The following is a 16,967-nucleotide window of genomic DNA, read 5'->3' as shown; positions in this document are numbered from 1 at the left end:
CACCTGAGGTGCCAGGGACGTCCTTCGCTTCAGCAGACATACGGCCTCTGACCCTGCTGCAGGCTGAAAAACATTCCCACATCTGTCTGCTGCCGCCTGCCTCCTGCTGTCCCTCCCCACAGGTCACTTCTCCAGCCCCCGTCTGCCCAAGGTCAGAGGGCACTGCCACCAGGAGGCCTGGCTTCACCCGCTGAGTTGGCCTCTTCTAATACAAGACAGGGAAGTGCTGGCAGCTGCCCTGAGCGGATGCAGCAGCCCCCAGCATAAAATATTCATGGCGATGCAACTCCAAGCAGAGAGGCTGCATCCGTGTCAGCCAGGCCCTGGGGAAGGGAGCTAAAAATAGACAGGAGGCTGAAGAAAGCTGACATGGGGATGGGGGAGGCGACTGGGAGTAGGAGGAGGGGCCGCCGGGGCACATCTGGAGGGACGGAATGCACAGCAGGTTCACCGCACACAGCACACACGTGCTCCCAGCCCAGAACTCGCGCTCATGTGGGCCATCTCCAAGTGAGAGCTGCAAATCCCTCTCCAGGCAGCCTGCCCCGCCAGCGGCTATTTTTATCGACATCAACACTGACATTCGTGGGCCACAGGACACCTCAGTGAGGAATCAAAGACCATCTTTAATGAGTGAGAAATAACAGCCTGGATCAACATGACGCGGCCACACACAGGGGATGGGTCGCCATTCCCTCCATTCAAGCCGGTGCCCTTCCCTGCCCCTCTGCAACCCCTTCCCCCAGGGCCAGCCCTCCTCCTGTACTCTGACCCACTCCAGGGTATGGAGTTCTGGAAGGGGCAGCCCCAGGACTGCTCCCCAGCTGGCTCTGGGAAGGTCACAGGCCTGGCCCCAAAAGCCTCCGTTACCTCAGTCTGCTCTTCACACGAGGCTGGACTCCCTTGGGTTGGACTCTATAGGGAGTGGGGGATGTGAGGCACAGAGGTCTCCTCCCAGAGAGCCCACGGATCGCTGGCCCCTCACAGTCACTGCACTGGCCTCCCTGAACCAGCCAAGTGCTGGGGTCAGTGCAGGTGGCCCTGCCCCCACATCCAGTGTGCACGGCCCAGTTGGGGGCAGCCGGGAGAGGGAACCGTCATTGGTAGGCAAATACCAACCACACCTACAGCCGCTGCCAACCTGGGAGGATGCCACCCACTATCAGCTTTGAGGGGCTGCTATTGGGAGACCCCCCAGGGCACCCCATCAACCTGTACTGAAGCCTGTTCAAAGCACAGGTGACCCAGACCCTCCTCTATTTTACGTTCATATGCATAAGCCCCACAGACTCCCACCAGCCCTCTCTCCCCAACCCTGCCCCGTCCTAGCCAGGTGGCCTCGGGTGTGTCACTGTCCCCAAGCTCCCCCATTACAGACAGTGGCTCTGCCTTCGGCCCTCGCCGTTCCCTTCACCCGAACGGTCCCCACAAGACAGCTCCTGCCCTTCTTCCCTGAGGCTTTCCTTGGGAAGGAACTTATTTAAAATTGCACCTGTGCCCCCCGCAGACTCCGATCCCTTCATTCCCTGCTTTCCTCTTCGTGACCCTGGACACCTTTCAACTTCCTCTATCTTCACTGCTTGTTTACTCCTCCCTCTGAGAGGGTGTGAGGCCCCAGGGAGGGCAGGTAAACAGCAGCAGACAACGAAGGCCCCCCATCTTCACCCACCCCAAGGGTTGGGTACTGTGTCCGTCACCACCATACAGATGAGGAAACCGAGGGACATAGAAAGTGGGTGCCTAAGGCCACACAGCTGGTAAGTTTAGAGCTCTGGCTGACCCGGGCAGCCGGGTGCCTGCTCCTGGACATGTGAGCCCGACAGTCCACACAGCGTCTGCAGTGCGGGGATGCTGGGAAGGGGTCTGGAGTGGCAATGCTTCTCTAGGGCGGTTGTGGGTGCCCTTCTAAGGAAAAAATGTCTGAGAAATGCTGTAGCTCCAGGAGGGTCTGGGGAAGGGTGGCCCAGACGGGAGCAGCAGGTGCACAGGCACCGGGTGGGAGTGAGCTTGCTGCACCCACACCCAGGGCATGCAGGGGCCACCGTGCATTTCGGTGGGAGACGGAGCGACTCGGATTTTGATGACCAGTTGCCTAGGCTGCAGGGAAGGGTCAGACTGAGAGCACTAGGAACAGAGGAGGGAGCAGCTGGGGATTGAGCAGGGGTCCCATGGGGACGGGGCAGTAAGAGCTGTTAGGGAGAGAGGAGCGGAATGGCACTTGGTGGGCGTGGGCATGGGGGCAGTGGGGAGGAGCCAGCTGGGTTCCCAGACTTCCAGAGCAGCACAGAGGCGGAGAGGGATTTTTTTGCAGGGGGGGATAACGAGTTTCATTCGGGACAAACTATCTGAGATGCTCTCGGAAACCCTGTTGAGGGGCAGCACTGGCCAGGTCAATTTGGGAGTCAACACGACACACAGGCGATGCTCGAGGCACAGGCCACGGATCCGACCACCCCAGGAGAGAAGGGCCACAGGCTAGGACCTGTCAAAGCCAAGGGTTAGGGGACTGTGTGGTGGCCAGGGAGGCTGGAGTGTCCCTACAGACACTACACGGTCCCCTGTCCAGGGAGCAGAGCCTTCACTGAGGGCCTGGTCAGCTGTGCTACAGCCAGGGAGTGGACGGCAGACAGGGCGTGTCCTTGTGTCTATCCACGCTGCCCACAGAGGGAAGACAGAACTGGGAAAGTTCGTCCAGGAGGCAGGAAGAGGTAGAGAGCGGGGAAGGAGAGAGCTTCAGGAATGCGCCTGGGTCAGGTGGGGGGATTCAGCATCAGGACAGAGAGCAGCCATGCTGAAAAGCATCACTGGGAGGGGCACCAGGTCCATCAGAACAGACCAGAGCGGGCCCGGGTGGGAGCGGAGCCCGTACTTCATGGCCAAGAAGAGCAGGCAAGTTTAGAGAAGGCGTGTCCAAGGTAGAAGGAGAACCAGACACAGGGCTGAAGGTCAAGGACAGAGGAGGCCGGAGCCTCACAGCAGGGTCAGGGGCTGAGGAACGACTGCAGACCAGCCCAGGCGACATGGAGGGAGGACGCCATCCTGCCAAGGGCCGATGAGCGGCACGGGGGGCCGGGGCAAGGTGGGTAGGCTTACAAGTAAATGGGGGAGGGGTGGGGGCAGATGAAGGAGAAAGGAGCAGGCAACAAAGCAAGCCCTGACGGGGCAGGAGGGTGGCAGCCTAGGGTACTTTGCCACAGAAGAGGCTGTGGGGCTGGAGGCATGGAGCAGTCCTCCCACCAGAAGGGGAGCGTGCCTCGTAAGCCACAAGTCGGAGAGGGGCCTGGTCACGAGAGTGGCGCAAGGGTGGGTCACAGGCACTGTGTTAGTGCTGGGCTGGGGCCACCCACCACTCACTTTCCTTCCTTTCAGCCTGGCCGAGTCCTCATCCTTCAAGTCTAGCTTCACCATCAGCACCTCGACGCAGCCCACCCCACCTGGGAGAGGCAGCAAAGAGCTGGCCTGGAGTTGGCAGGGGAGGGTACTCGCTGGGTCTGACAGCTCACATACCACGTCTGGCGCTGCCACCATGGGCCCTGGTGAGGCATGACCTCCTCCACACCAGAAAGGGGCAGAGCTGGGAGAGGGGCTTAGAGGGGCCTCAGCCTTGACTGGGAAACAAGGCAGCTGGGGCCACTGGGCCCCCTTCCTCAGCCACGCGGGGAAGCGACAGGCCATGCTCCAGCCTCTGGGAGGAATGGGTTTTCAATGCTTGTTTGCTCCAGAGGATTTCAATGAACTCTCCTCTCTGGGAGGCTGAGCAGCAAATGCTCGCAGATCTGCACGGGGAGCAGACACCGCGGGGGCAGGGGCCTCGAGAACCTCTGGAATCGGGGTCAGCCTTGCAGGGCTGTGGTGCCTGCCTGGCCATTTCCATGAGAGCGCCAGCTCCCAACAGGCCTGCGGGCACCCCCCGCCCCGCAGCTGCTCTGCTCCCCCGAGGGGCAGGAAGCTCCTACGGCTCTGCTTTCCTCTTGCTCCCCTCAGTGACAGACACAAGAGCTAGTTCAAAGAGAAATCAGGACCAGCCCAAAGGCTGCTGAGCCCCTGGGGTTGGCCAGGATGGGGAACCTCTGTTCTTAGGACAGAGACAGGGAAGCTGCCTCTCTGGGCTGCGTGAACCCCTCCAATGTCTGTGACCCCACAGAGTCCATGCCAGGCGGAGAACTACCAGTTCTCAAACATGGTGGAGCTCAGAGGATGTGGAAACCTCGGGGCAGCCCCCATGAGCACGTGCGTGTGGCCCGGCGCACATCCACCCCACCTGCCCTACCTGAGGAGGAGAAAGGCCAAGGTGCTGGGACCCTCGGCCCAGAGCCCACCAGCCTGGCTTGGTCTCACCGGGCAGGACCTGCAGGCCAGGGCCACCTGGAGGGAGCACACCCCTCCAGCTTCCCAGCAGGCCCTTCGGCAGGGGATGGGGGACCCATGGCGCGGTCCTCATCCCCCTCCAGCATTCGTACACCATGCTAGTGAACCCCGAGGCGTCACACTGAAGAGGCGACCTGGACGCCCAGGCAGCAGTCATGCTAAGGCACTCGTAAAGGGGTCTGTCTCTCTTGTCCTGTCTGCCCAGCCCCTCCCCACGGGCCCTGGGAGTACAGCCCAAAGGCCTCCCCGCTAGTTATGAGGCGTTCCTTCTCAAGGCCTCACTGGATCAGTCCCGCAGCCTGAGGTCACGGGTCCAGGCAGTGGCCAGGCCCAGCCCCACTCTGACCCCTACTGACAAGACAGGACGCATGCAGACAGATTCCCCCTGGAGGCTCAAGCACCGGAACCCTAGGGCTGCCTGGCAGGGAGGGGCCGCCATTCCAAGGACGTGCACTCACCACGAGCTGGGGCACGGGCAGTGACCTGCCCTCCTGGCTCAGCGACACATAGGTGAAGAAGGCACTGGCGGCCCGGTAGCGCTTCTGAGAGCTGTCCACAACAGGGTCGGCGTCCACCAGGACCTCGATCTCCATGGACTTATTGCTTGTGAAGGTCATGCGTCCCGAGATGGTGATGACGCAGCCTGTGGAGAAGGGAGGGCAGGGGTCAGGGCGGCCTCCACCCCACGGCCGGGCGGGGGACACTGGCGTTTCTGTGGCCAGCAGGCAGACACTTGGTTAGGGAAGCAGCGGGTTGGCTGACTACCAGATGTTCAAATAAGAGAATATTAGAATGTGTCGTTAGTTCCCCTGGAATGTTTATCTTTCTAGTGAGCAGGTTTATCTAAGCAAAACTCAGCACTGAAGGATTTTGGTGGCCATGAGTTTGAGCCCCCGCACAGGCAGGCTCTTTCCCGGCCGGGAGCGGCAGCACCTACCGAAAGGCTTCTAGAGCCACTGTGTCCCCGCCAGGGGAGGCCGCAGCCTGCCTTCCAGGAGCCCTGGGTGTCAGCTGGCTCTGCCCTTCCTCAGGTCAAATCTGCAACCTGCACTGTCCATTCACTGGCCTTGCTGGTGCCATGCCACCGGAGCCACAGCTGCCCCACTACACTGCTCCAAGCACCAAGACAGAACCTTATGTCATCTTCCACAGCCACTCCCACCCTCAGGGGCTCTGGTGACACAGGGTCACAGGGCAGCTGCCCTTGCCCCTTGGGGGGATTGAATCGTATGTGACTGCATGCCAAGCCTCCCTTCTGGCCCCACTAGTCTCGCCCACGGGACCAGAGCTTCCTCCTCTGGGCTGTTGGATGCCACACCCCTTGGCCAGAGTCCTCCATGCTCAAAGCACCAGCCCCATTTCTCTGTGAATCATGACAAAGTCCAAAGTTACCAGTTCCCATACATTGTCCCTGTGTCTCTCTCTCCCCCTCAACCTTAACCAACCTCTCTGTAGGCCCCACGCTCCCGGGGCACGACAGTCCATCCTGGCAGAAGCTTCCTGACTCAGAGCTGCTCTTCTGCCCCCGCCACCCTCCCCGGTATGGGCTCCGTCCTCCCACCTGGCCTCTACATAATCCCTTAATCTCAGGGAGCTCAGCTCTTCCCTATAGGCAGGCATGAGGCACCCTGCCAGGGGGATAGCTACGGGATGGAAGGACTCAAGCCAAGAGCTGACCTGGGGCCCCGGGAAGGTGTCACCATCGACGTCACTGGCCACCGGGCTGCAGAAACCCCCGGGGACTTCCGGGGCAAGTGCTGCCCTGCGGTCAGAATGTCCTCCCAGGCGGCCCAGCATGGCCTCTATTCTGGGTCAGGCTCAAGGAAATCCCTGCCCGACTCTGGCTGCTGGGACTTGCTCCCCATGAAATAGATCTGGCTTCAGGGACCTTTTCACGTGGCCTCTGGAACCCCCAGTGTCCTAGCTCCACCGAGACTGGCCTCAAAAGGCAGGTTTAGAGACCCAGAGTGAGAAAGCGGCCAGGTGGTGGCTGTTGGGGGACGGTTAGCAAGTCAGAGGCAAGAGCGGTTATTCCATGTTAAAAAGTATCAGAACGATCCAAGCTACATTCAACTTCATACTTACAGGGAGCGCTTCGTGCCAGTGCTGGGAGAGGAGGAAGGAGCTGTGTGGTCAGCGCCAGCAGGCATTACGTGAGCTGTAAGGTATAGAGTCCCGTGCACAGCGCCCGCAGTCACAAGCCACACCCCGGGAGGAGGGCAGGCCATGGGCCAGGCCCCAGCTAAGGAGCTAGAAGGTTCAACGGGTCAGCCCTGAGGGTCTCCCAGTATCTCTCCCTTCTTCCTCACATGCCCAGCCCACATCCCTCACCAACAACCATGTATCACACTTGGGAGTCACAGACCGCAGGAACAAGCCCTTTCCATGAGCAGAAACCAACAAGAACTTCCCTGAGGCCACAGGGTCACACACCGGGGCCACCCATGAGCGTGGTGCCTGCAGGAGGGCAGGTTCCAGGGGTCTTCGAACACTGGCTCTTAGTTTTGAGGAGCAACAGAAAACGTGCTTTTGTTTTTGAAGCGGAGTCTCTCTCACTCTGTTGCCCAGCCTAGAGTGCAGTGGCACGATCACAGCTCATTGCAGCCTCTGTCTCCCAGGTTTAAGCGACTGTCATGCCTGTCACTTAAATAGCTGGGATTACAGGTGTGCACCACCACGCCCCGCCTAGTTTTGTATCTTTGGTAGAGATGAGGTTTTGCCTTGTTGACCAGGTTGGTCTAGAACTCCTGGCCTCAAGTGATCCATCTGCCTTGGCCTCCCAAAGTGCTGGGATTATAATCAGGTGTGAGCCACTTCGCCCGGGCTCCAAAAACATGCTCTTGATGTTACCCATGAAGATCCCCCCTTGGCCACCGCTGCCATGGCCAGATCCTGGCTGCTCATGGCATAATTGCTGTGTTAGAAATCTGAAGAGCCGGGTGCGGTGGCTCAAGCCTATAATCCCAGCACTTTGGGAGGCCGAGACGGGCGGATCAAGAGGTCAGGAGATCGAGACCATCCTGGCTAACCCGGTGAAACCCCGTCTCTACTAAAAAAATACAAAAAACTAGCCAGGCGAGGTGGCAGGCGCCTGTAGTCCCAGCTACTCGGGAGGCTGAGGCAGGAGAATGGCGTAAACCCGGGAGGCGGAGCTTACAGTGAGCTGAGATCCGGCCACTGCATTCCAGCCTGGGCAACGGAGCGAGACTCCGTCTCAAAAAAAAAAAAAAAAAAAAAAAAGAAATCTGAAGAAACTCCTAATAGCAATCAACAATGACTTTAAACAGCTAAGTAGGTTGATTATAAAAGCATTAGATGTAACAACAAAAAGAAGAGAATGCTGTCTAGGAGAACCTCTTGTGGTCCATAATACAATTAACACTTCATAAATGTCAGGAAAACTTTCAATTACAACCAAAACCTGAGACTTTTCACCCTTTGGAGAGCAACATCATTATTTTAAACAAGACACAGGTCATAAGGTTGGCTGGCAAGACAAAGTAAGATACTTTAAAGCTGGAAACCTAATTGGACATAGTGGCGCACGTCTGTGGTCCCAGCTACTCGGGAGGCTGAGGTGGGAGCACTGCTTAAACACAGGAGGTGGAGGCTGCAGTCAGCTGAGATCGCACCACTGCACTCTAGCCTGGGTGACAGAGCAAGACCCTGTCTCAGAAAAAAACAAAAACAACAACAACAACAACTGGAAACCTGATGTGGTCACTGGCTGGGACTTAATTTGAAACCTAGGGTTGACAGATGAATCACAAGTCCCAGTCACCAGGAGAGAGCCCAGAGTTTCCAGGGGCCCTGGCTTAGGGTGTCCCGTCTCCTAGACCCTGGGCTCAGAAGGCACATCCCACACATGACACCAGGATCTCACAGGCAGCCTCTGGGAAGGGACTGTCCCAGGAGACCTCGGGGGGACCAGCTCCCACCCCCAGGGCTCTGTTCTTGCTCCAGTCCTTCCTAAAGAATTCGAGCTACAGACCGGGCACAGTGGCTCACACCTGTAATCCCAGCACTTTGGGAGGCCGAGGTGGGCTCATCACGTGAGGTCAGGAGTTTGAGACCAGCCTGACCAACATGGTAAACTCTGTCTCTATTAAAAATATAAAATTAGCCAAGCATGGTGGCACATGCCTGTAGTCCCAGCTATTTGGGAGCCTGAGGCAAGAGAATCGCCTGAACCTGGAAGGCAGAGGTTGCAGTGAACTGAGATCACGCCATTGCACTCCAGCCTGGGCGACAATAGCGAAACTCCATCTCAAAAAAAAAAAAAAAAAAAAAAAAGAATTCCAGCTACAGGCACTTTGTCAACTCCAGGATGGCAGCTGAGGCACACATCAAATCCTTCTCTCCGACTCCTCCAGGTCACATGGAGGTCCCCCTGCAGCATCGAGGCCTCTGTGGGGACGGAGGTGCATCCAGATGGGGTTGGCGTGCTGAGCAACTGGCCTCGGCCTGCCTCCCGCTTTCCACACCCCACCAGAGTGGCCTTCTGTGAGCTCTGTGAAGCTACTGGCCCCCATGGCCTCTCCCTGGAAAAGCCCTCCTCCCACCCCCATCTGGTTCATCTTCTGTACCTCCGCTCAAGCATCCCTTCTCCAGGGAGCTGCCCAGGATGGCGCAACCCCCTCCACTGCACCCCCTCTAGAACAGTCCTCCGCTCCTGCAGAGCCAATGATCCCATTTGTACTGGCACACTTGTTGGCTTGTCTGTTTCACTGATGTCTGTCTCCTTCTAGCCTGGAAGTCCCATGAGGGCAGGGCCGGGCCCAGGGGGCCCAAAGCAAGTATCCAGCTGACAGGCTGGAACCCTCTGGAGACCCACGGGGGCTGGGTGTGGGTCACATGTGGACACCAGGCCACCACAGACTCAAGCTGGCCAGAGCCCCATTAGAGCCCCAGGTTTGCATCCTCCTGGAGTGGATGCTGAGCAGGCCATGATCAGGAGTGCCCAGGAGCATGGCCAACAGCCCTGCTGGCCGGTACTTCCTTCCAGTCTCAACTTCAGTGCCACTCCTGGGAGCAGCCTGCCCTGGAGTCCCACACCTGTCCACCTCCCTGCCTCCCTGCAAGCGGGAGGAGAGCCTGGGGGCAGTCAAGTGCTGGCCATCACCTGCCCACGGGGCAGCCCAGACTGGCTCCACCCTTCCTGCCAATTCCTCCACAGCGCGGCAACGCGCTGTCATTCCTCCATTGGGTCAGAGCCTGGGCCATCCAGGCTGCCAATCAAATCATGACCGTGCCCACAGGACCCTCCACCAAATGTGGAGGCGGGTGAGGCTGGTCATGCATCAGAGAGCTGAAGACAACGTGTCCAGGTGGCTCTCGGGAGCACTGAACCTGACACGAAAGGCAGAGGCAGGGCCCAACAAGCACTGCCTGCAGACCTGGCCGCGTCACGCGGAGGTCAGGATGCTTCAGGATCTCCCAGCAATGAGGGGAGCTCAGGCCTCCTTCCCACGACCTCCCCCCACGCATGAGAAGGGCAGGAAGGGGGGTCCGCACTTGCCCTGTATACCGGTAGTGTCTGTCCGTATCCTGTGGTGAACCTGGCACTAGGCAAAGTTGGGACATTGTGGGTCCCATCCAAGGAAGGGGAGAGAACCCCAAATCCACTTCCACTCATCTGCCTCAGAAACCAGCAAAGCAAACACAACCCCAAGCAGTGCCAGGCCCTGCCATGACAAGGCAGCCAAGACTCGGAGGGCTCTGTGGGGGCAAAAAGACCTCTTGGTCCTGACAATCAGCCCACAAGTGGAGGCGCTGCCTTGGGATGGCTCCACCACATCACCCGTCCAAATGCACCTGCAGTTGAGGTGGCTGGGGTTTATTTAAAAGATGGGTGGGACCAGCTTGAGGTGAAAACAGATTAACCAAGAACAGCATCTCCCACCGAGCAGGGGATCAGTGCCCACCTCGGACAGGTGTGGGTGCTTGTTTAGTTCTGGGGAAGGCGGCCAGAGGGGAGCGCCTGGTCCTCTCTGAACCTCTCTGCAGGAACAGCAGCCAGGGCCCTGATGAAGCCAGACATTCATGACAAAGTGTCTCATCAGGAAAGGCAGGGCTCTTCGAGGCCCTACAGCAAATACCTGTCAAGGCCCGTCTCCGGAGGCGACGCAGCCGTGCAGGAGGAGCCCTGAGTTCCACGGCTTTGGAGTCAGATGGGCCTGGGTTTAAATCCAGGCTTGGCCACGGAACAGGGGCAGGCCAGGAGACTGCACTGTGCCTCAGTTTCCTCACCTGCAAATGCTTTCCCCATGCACTGAGCTTCAGAGAATGCAGGGCAGCAGGAGACCCAGCCACGACCCACTCACAGTGGCTCTCCTTCATCAGGGGCTCCACAGGCCTCCTGGGCATTTGGGGGGTAGCTTCTTCCACATTTCTAAAGGAGACACAGTCAACCCATGTGGTTCTATCCTTGCTGCGAGGCCATATTGATGTCAGCTGCCCACATTCATTATGTCACAAGACAGGCCCAGGACAGGAATTTGGGGTGGGGCCTGAGTGTGCCCCAGGGGCTCCGCTGGAGAGGCTTGCAGGGGGTAAAAGCAATCATACCACGAAGTAATAAGAAGCAACGTTGAAACAAATCACTCCCTATGGTTTGCTTTTTCTCAGCAGACACATTTATACCAGGCAAGAAGCCACTTCCCATGCTGTCCAACTGAATACGATGGGCTATTGCGTCAGAAAAGGAAGTTTCATCTTTTCAGCTTGTGAAGCCTTAAAACAACGCCGCCGGCCGGCGCGGTGGCTCCAGCCTGTCATCCCAGCACTTTGGGAGGCCAAGGCGGGCGGATCACGAGGTCGGGAGATCAAGACTATCCTGGCTAAAACGGTGAAACCCCGTCTCTACTAAAAAATACAAAAAATTAGCCGGACGTGGTAGCGGGCCCCTGTATTCCCAGCTACTCAGGAGAATGGCGTGAACCCGGGAGGCGGAGCTTGCAGTGAGCTGATATCGTGCCACTTCACGCCAGCCTGGGTGACAGAGTAAGACTCTGTCTCAAAACAAACAAACAAACAAACAAAAATAAACCCTACCCACGATCCCTGGGCTCCAGGATGGGAGCGGCTGTAGCAGCTCTGACATGGAGGTCTGGCTGTGTGTTCTGTGCTGAACACTGCGGGCACCCCCCCACATGAGCGTGGTCTAAGAGGCAGGGCTCAGCTGTGCTCACAGGACCCCAATCCATAAGGTCCCTCCGGCCCTGGGTTCCAGTGCAAACACTCTGGGGGAGCAGGAAGGCTCGCTGCCTCTACTCCCTTCTCCCAAACCTCCCACACTTCTCAGGGGCCCGATGTCTGTGGCTGAAGGGGCCTGGACAGGGCGAGGGGGCACTTCCTTGAACCCACCCAGGGCTGAGGAGGCCCCTCTCCCTCTCCAGGGTCCCTGCCTGTCCACAGGGCTTGGAGGAGGAGGAAGCAGAGTGCACAGGTGGCTGGAGCCCTGGTTGTCTCTTTAAGTCAGGTGGGACTAACTACCTACTGTGGGAGGAAGAACAATGGCCCTGGGAGATGTTCCCCCTCATCTGGACCTTTGAACATGCGACCTTACACAGCAAAAAGGACTTTGCAGACCTGACTAGGTCAAGGACCCTGAGACAGCAGCACAAGCAGGCTCGAGATGGCAGTGTCTGTCTCTGACTGCCTCTGAATTCAGCAGCAAAAAGGGCCCCTGGGCTGAAGCCGTCGGGAGGGACACCACCCAGCAGTGTCTTCCTTGGGGCCTGAGGCCGCTAACTGTGGGAGCCCTTAACGATGCATTTTCAAGCTGCTGAGAGCCAGGAGTTCCGGCACAAGCGCACGGGGACCAGCTGCAGTCACTTAACAGTCCAGCACAGGCCTCGAAGGTGGCTGTAGCCATGTGTGATCAACGAGGGTCGACCTTCATCACTCACACTCCAGGTCCTGACAGCGGATGCCGGGTGGTGTTCAGGCCAGGTCATTGGGGACCAAAGCATGAGCTCAGAGCTCTGGTCCCAAAGACCGACTGCTGGGCCTGCCCTCCCAGCCCCACCTGGAACCAGCTCCATGGCGGTGAACAGCTTCCTTAACCCCATAGGAATTGCAGCTTCCAAATGGGAAAAACAAAGGGAGGTAGCGACAGTCCCTGTCTCACTGGGCTGTGTGAGAAGTAAGTGTTATGAAGCACGTAGCACAACGCCTGGCATCAAGTATGTCATATTAGGTACAGTTAAATATATCGGTGCCTGTAGTGGGCCGAATTATGAATTACAGCCACTTTCTGTTTTTAAGTAATTGTTGAGCCTGCCTGGAATGGCACAGCCCGTGAGCACTGGCAGGTACCCCAGCCTGACTCCCCCAGCAGACAGGCGTCTCTCCAGGGGCGGCAGCAGCCAGATTTCAGCAGTATGCCAGAGATTTGGAAAAGAAAACAAAATAATACCAAAAAAAAAAAAAAAAAAGCTGTTAGCAAGACGGAGAGGTTGCCAAGTGTTTCAGAGTTTAGGAAAAGCTCAGTGTTACACTCCAAAAAGAGCTGTGGTTGTTAACGTTCGTAAGAAAAGCCTGGAAACCGGGAACTGACTTCGTATTTCTTACATAACACACCCCGAGGCCTTTTCTAGAAGACTCCTCATTTTTCACCCTAATAGTGGAGGTCGTTTCTCCCCAAGAAAACGTCAACTTTATGTTTTCTCACCAAGTGCTTCCAAAACGATTACACTGAAGGTAACGACAGAACTTTTTCACACCAGCTATCTCTGGGCATTTTAATGTCTCAACTGAAAAAAAAAAAAAAATCCACACAGCAAGTGACCCCGCAGCTCCCATTAGGGGCTCCTCTGCTTGCCTGGGGGGTGGAGGCTCTCCCGCTCTGTGGGTGCCAGTGGGCTGGGCTCCATGTGCCTTCCCCTATGCTGGTCCCTTGGGTGCGGGCTCCGGCCTGTCATGGCCCTCGCGTCCCCCGCACCAACTCCGTTGCTGGCCTGGGAACTCCACGCGCCTTTGCTGGGTGGGCACTTTACATTTCCCATGAGATCCAGTCACATGGATGGAGCAGTCCTTCCTTCGCTCCAACTGCCTGGTGAGAGTTTAACTTGCCACACACCTGCTAAGGACCCCACAGGCGCTTGGCCGTGCTAGTTGGTACACAGGTGTAAGGGGACAGCTATGACAAGTGGCAGCCTGTCCTAGCAGACCTGAAATACCAGCTGGAGGGACTGGAGCTGAATGTGGCGTGTCCCGGGCAGCCACGGAGGCTGTGAGCAGAGGAACAGCAGGTCCCTGGCATCAAAAGGCTGTAACAATGGAGGCGGTGTTGGGTTGGGCTGGTGAGGGGTGAGGGTAACAGAGGTGGCCCTCTGTGGTCCAGGCAAGTGTGGGGCATCCTAGAAGAGTCTGGTTCGTAAGTGCCGAATTTGCAGCCAACAGAGCTGGGCCCACAGCAGGGTGGCAGTGGCCTCTGTGGCTGCTGGTGAGGCCTCTCCCAGTCATGACAAGTACCCCAAGTTTGTAAGTTCCTCCTAGGCACTCGCCCTTCATGGCTGAAACTCAAAGTTATCTTCTGAACCCTTGGGCCAATGTCTGGATGAAGCAAAGCTGCCCATGTAACTTCCTGACAGATACCCCATCCGAGCAAGGGGAAGCCACAGCCACAGAGCCTGGCACTTGGCCGATATCGCAAAAAAGATCACTCTCCCAAGAAGGCAGTTTTACGGGAGGCTGAAGGAGAGAAACCAAAGCACTTCCTGCCTTAAATCTGGAGAAGCGACCCCGCAGGTCAGGCGTCTCCATTCCACATTCCCACTGTTTTGTGTTTTTTTGTTTTTTGTTTTTTTTTGAGACAGAGTCTGGCTCTGTCGCCCAGGCTGGAGTGAAGTGACACGATCTCAACTCACTGCAACATCTGCCTCCTGGGTTCAAGCGATTCTCCTATCTCAGCCCCCCAAGTAGCTGGGATTACAGGCACCTGCCACCACACCCGGCTAATTTTTGTATTTTTAGTAGAGACGGGGTTTCACCATGTTGGTCAGTCTGGTTTCAAACTCCTGACCTCAGGTGATCAGACTGCCTCGGCCTCCCAAAGTGCTGGGATTACAGATGTGAGCCACCAGGCCCAGCCTGTTTTGTTTTTTAAATTGAGACAAGGTCTCACTCTGTCACCCAGGCTGAGCGCAGTGGCGCAATCATGGCTCACACTGCAGCCTCTGCCTCCTGGGCTCATGTGATCCTCCTTCCTTAGCCTCCTGAGTAGCCCAGATAATTTTTAAATTTTTTGTAGCGATGGCGTCTCACCATGTTGCCCAGGCTGGTCTCAAACTCCAAGGCTCAAGTGATCTTCCCGCCTCAGCCTCCCAAAGTATTGGAATTACAAACGTGAGCCACTGTGACCAGCCTGCTTTTTTTTTTGTTTTTTTGTTTTGTTTTTAAAGAGACAGGGGTCTCACTGTGTTGCATACGCTGGTCTCGAACTCCTGGACTTAGGCAATCCTCCTACTTTAGCATCCTAAGTAGCCAAAACTACAGGCGTGAGCCATCGTGCCCAGGCCCAGCTATTTTTCTAATAAAATATGCTGAAATGGGCAAATCAGAAAACCACCTTCCACCTGCTAAGACAGAATAATGTGCTCCCAAAAGATGCCCACACCTGAACCCACGGAACCTGTGACCTCACATGGCAAATGGGACTCTGCAGACATTGACTAAGTGACAGCCCTGGAGACGGGAAGATTGTTCTGGGGTACCCGGGTGGCCTGATAGAATCACAGGGGTCCTATAAGAGAGAGGCAGGAGTCTCAGCCGGAGGTGGGGAATGGGATGATGTTAGGAGAGGCTGGAGGATGGCCGGCGCCACAAGCCGAGGAATGTGGACGGTTCAGAAGCTGGGAAAGGCGAGACATGGATTCTTCCCTCCAGCCTGATGGTGGGATGCAGCCTGTAGACCTGCCTTAGACTTCTGACCTCCAGAATTACAGGAGAGCGAGGGCGGGCTGTTTCAAGCTGCTGTGTATGGAAATGTTACAGCAGCCCCAGGGAATTCATGGAGGCCACATGACTGGCAACAGGTCTCAACTCCTGGGCTTTTCCCCACTGTGGCAGATCAGGGCTGCTCACGTGAGGGGCGCAGGCTGTGAATGGCTGCCATGGCCCTATTGTGCCCTAGGGCTCCAACCACCTGGATGTGCCCAGTCTACCTGCAGGCACCTTTTCCATAAACGTATGATTTTAAAGGTAATCCTTATGCAGATTAAATTTATACTTGACTTAAGGTTAATACTAATACAATGCCCCAACACAAAGAACTGCAACCCTCGGTCTATGCAACTATTTCTTGTCATTACAAAACCGCTGCCTTCTGGGGCTTATGGAGGAGGCGTCACATCCGTTCTCACTTTTGACACTGACCCCGACTCCCTGCCATTTAGAGGAAAGGCCCCAGTCCTTCGTCAGTAGCCCCCAGGCCTGCTAACTGTAGAGACTCATTTGGCTCTAGTGGGGCTGCTTTCTGGAGTCAGGGTCCAGAGCCAGCCCCCTTCCCGGCTGTCTGACTGTTCTTCTCAAAAGTGGGGGGGCCCTGGGGGCCTGCTGGGGTCATTCCCCCTGCATTCCTCAGAGCGGCCCCTTCTCCAGGCTGACGCCAGTCTCACTGCTGGCTCTCACAAGGGCAGGTCCCACATCCACAGAGACAGAGGCTGCCTGGGGCTGGTGAACCCTAGAGGGCATTTTACCAAGTTCATGATTTTCTACAAGTGGAAGTGAGCTAGTGTCTACAGGAGTTGAGCTTTAAGGAGAGAAAATGGGTCCCCAAATGATACATCTACTCACAACCTCAGAATGGGGTCTTTTTTTTTTTTTTTTTTTTTTTTTTTTAGGATGGAGCCTCGCTCTGTCACCCAGGCTGGAGTGCAGTGGCCCGATCTCGGCTCACCACAAGCTCCACTTCCCGGGTTCACACCATTCTCCTGCCTCAGCCTCCCGAGTAGCTGGGACTACAGGCGCCGCCACCTCGCCCGGCTAACTTTTTGTATTTTTTAGTAGAGACAGGGTTTCACCGTGTTAGCCAGGATGGTCTCGATCTCCTGACCTCGTGATCCGCCCGTCTCGGCCTCCCAAAGTGCTGGGATTACAGGCGTGAGCCATCACACCTTTGCTTAATTATACCTTAGCAGGTATAATTAAGCAAAAAGTCTTGAGATGAGATCACCCGAGATTCTCCAGGTGTGTCCTAAATCCTATGACAAGTGTCCTTAGAAGAGACAGAAGAGGAGAAACACACAGAGGAGGAGGCCTTGTGGCCACAGAGACGGACCAGAGTGACCAGAGTGACCAGAGCGACCAGAGTGACCAGAGCGACGCAGCCACAAGCCACAGAGACGGACCAGAGTGACCAGAGCGACGCAGCCACAAGCCAAGCAACGTCAAGGAACAGCTGCTGCTCCCGGAAGCTGGAAGAGGCGGGGACGGATCCTTCCCTGAAGACTTCAGAGGGACCTTGGCCCTGCTGACACCTTGATTTCAGAATTCTGGCCTCTAGAACTGGGGGCGAACAGACGTCTATTGTTCTGAGCCCACGAGAAAGCAACGCCCATTCTCTACAGTACACAGCTCTGCCAGGCACCACGTGC

General features: G+C 56.8%; 1 protein-coding gene across 2 annotated transcripts in view; it reads right to left on the bottom strand.

Annotated features, from left to right (window-relative positions):
• Positions 1-16,967, bottom strand: part of ACOT7 (acyl-CoA thioesterase 7) — a 134,087-nt gene that overhangs the window by 12,656 nt on the left and 104,464 nt on the right. For both annotated transcript variants that reach the window (XM_030913115.1, XM_010357399.2), the window contains exon 8: positions 4,827-5,011. In XM_030913115.1, the coding sequence (XP_030768975.1) occupies positions 4,827-5,011 (185 nt within the window). The remainder of the gene's footprint in view (positions 1-4,826; positions 5,012-16,967) is intronic.

The sequence above is a fragment of the Rhinopithecus roxellana genome, chromosome 12 (genome assembly GCF_007565055.1).
Source record: "Rhinopithecus roxellana isolate Shanxi Qingling chromosome 12, ASM756505v1, whole genome shotgun sequence".
Lineage (NCBI taxonomy): Eukaryota > Metazoa > Chordata > Mammalia > Primates > Cercopithecidae > Rhinopithecus > Rhinopithecus roxellana.
Note: the sequence above shows the minus strand (reverse complement) of the source record. Positions and strands in the feature narration are given on the sequence as shown.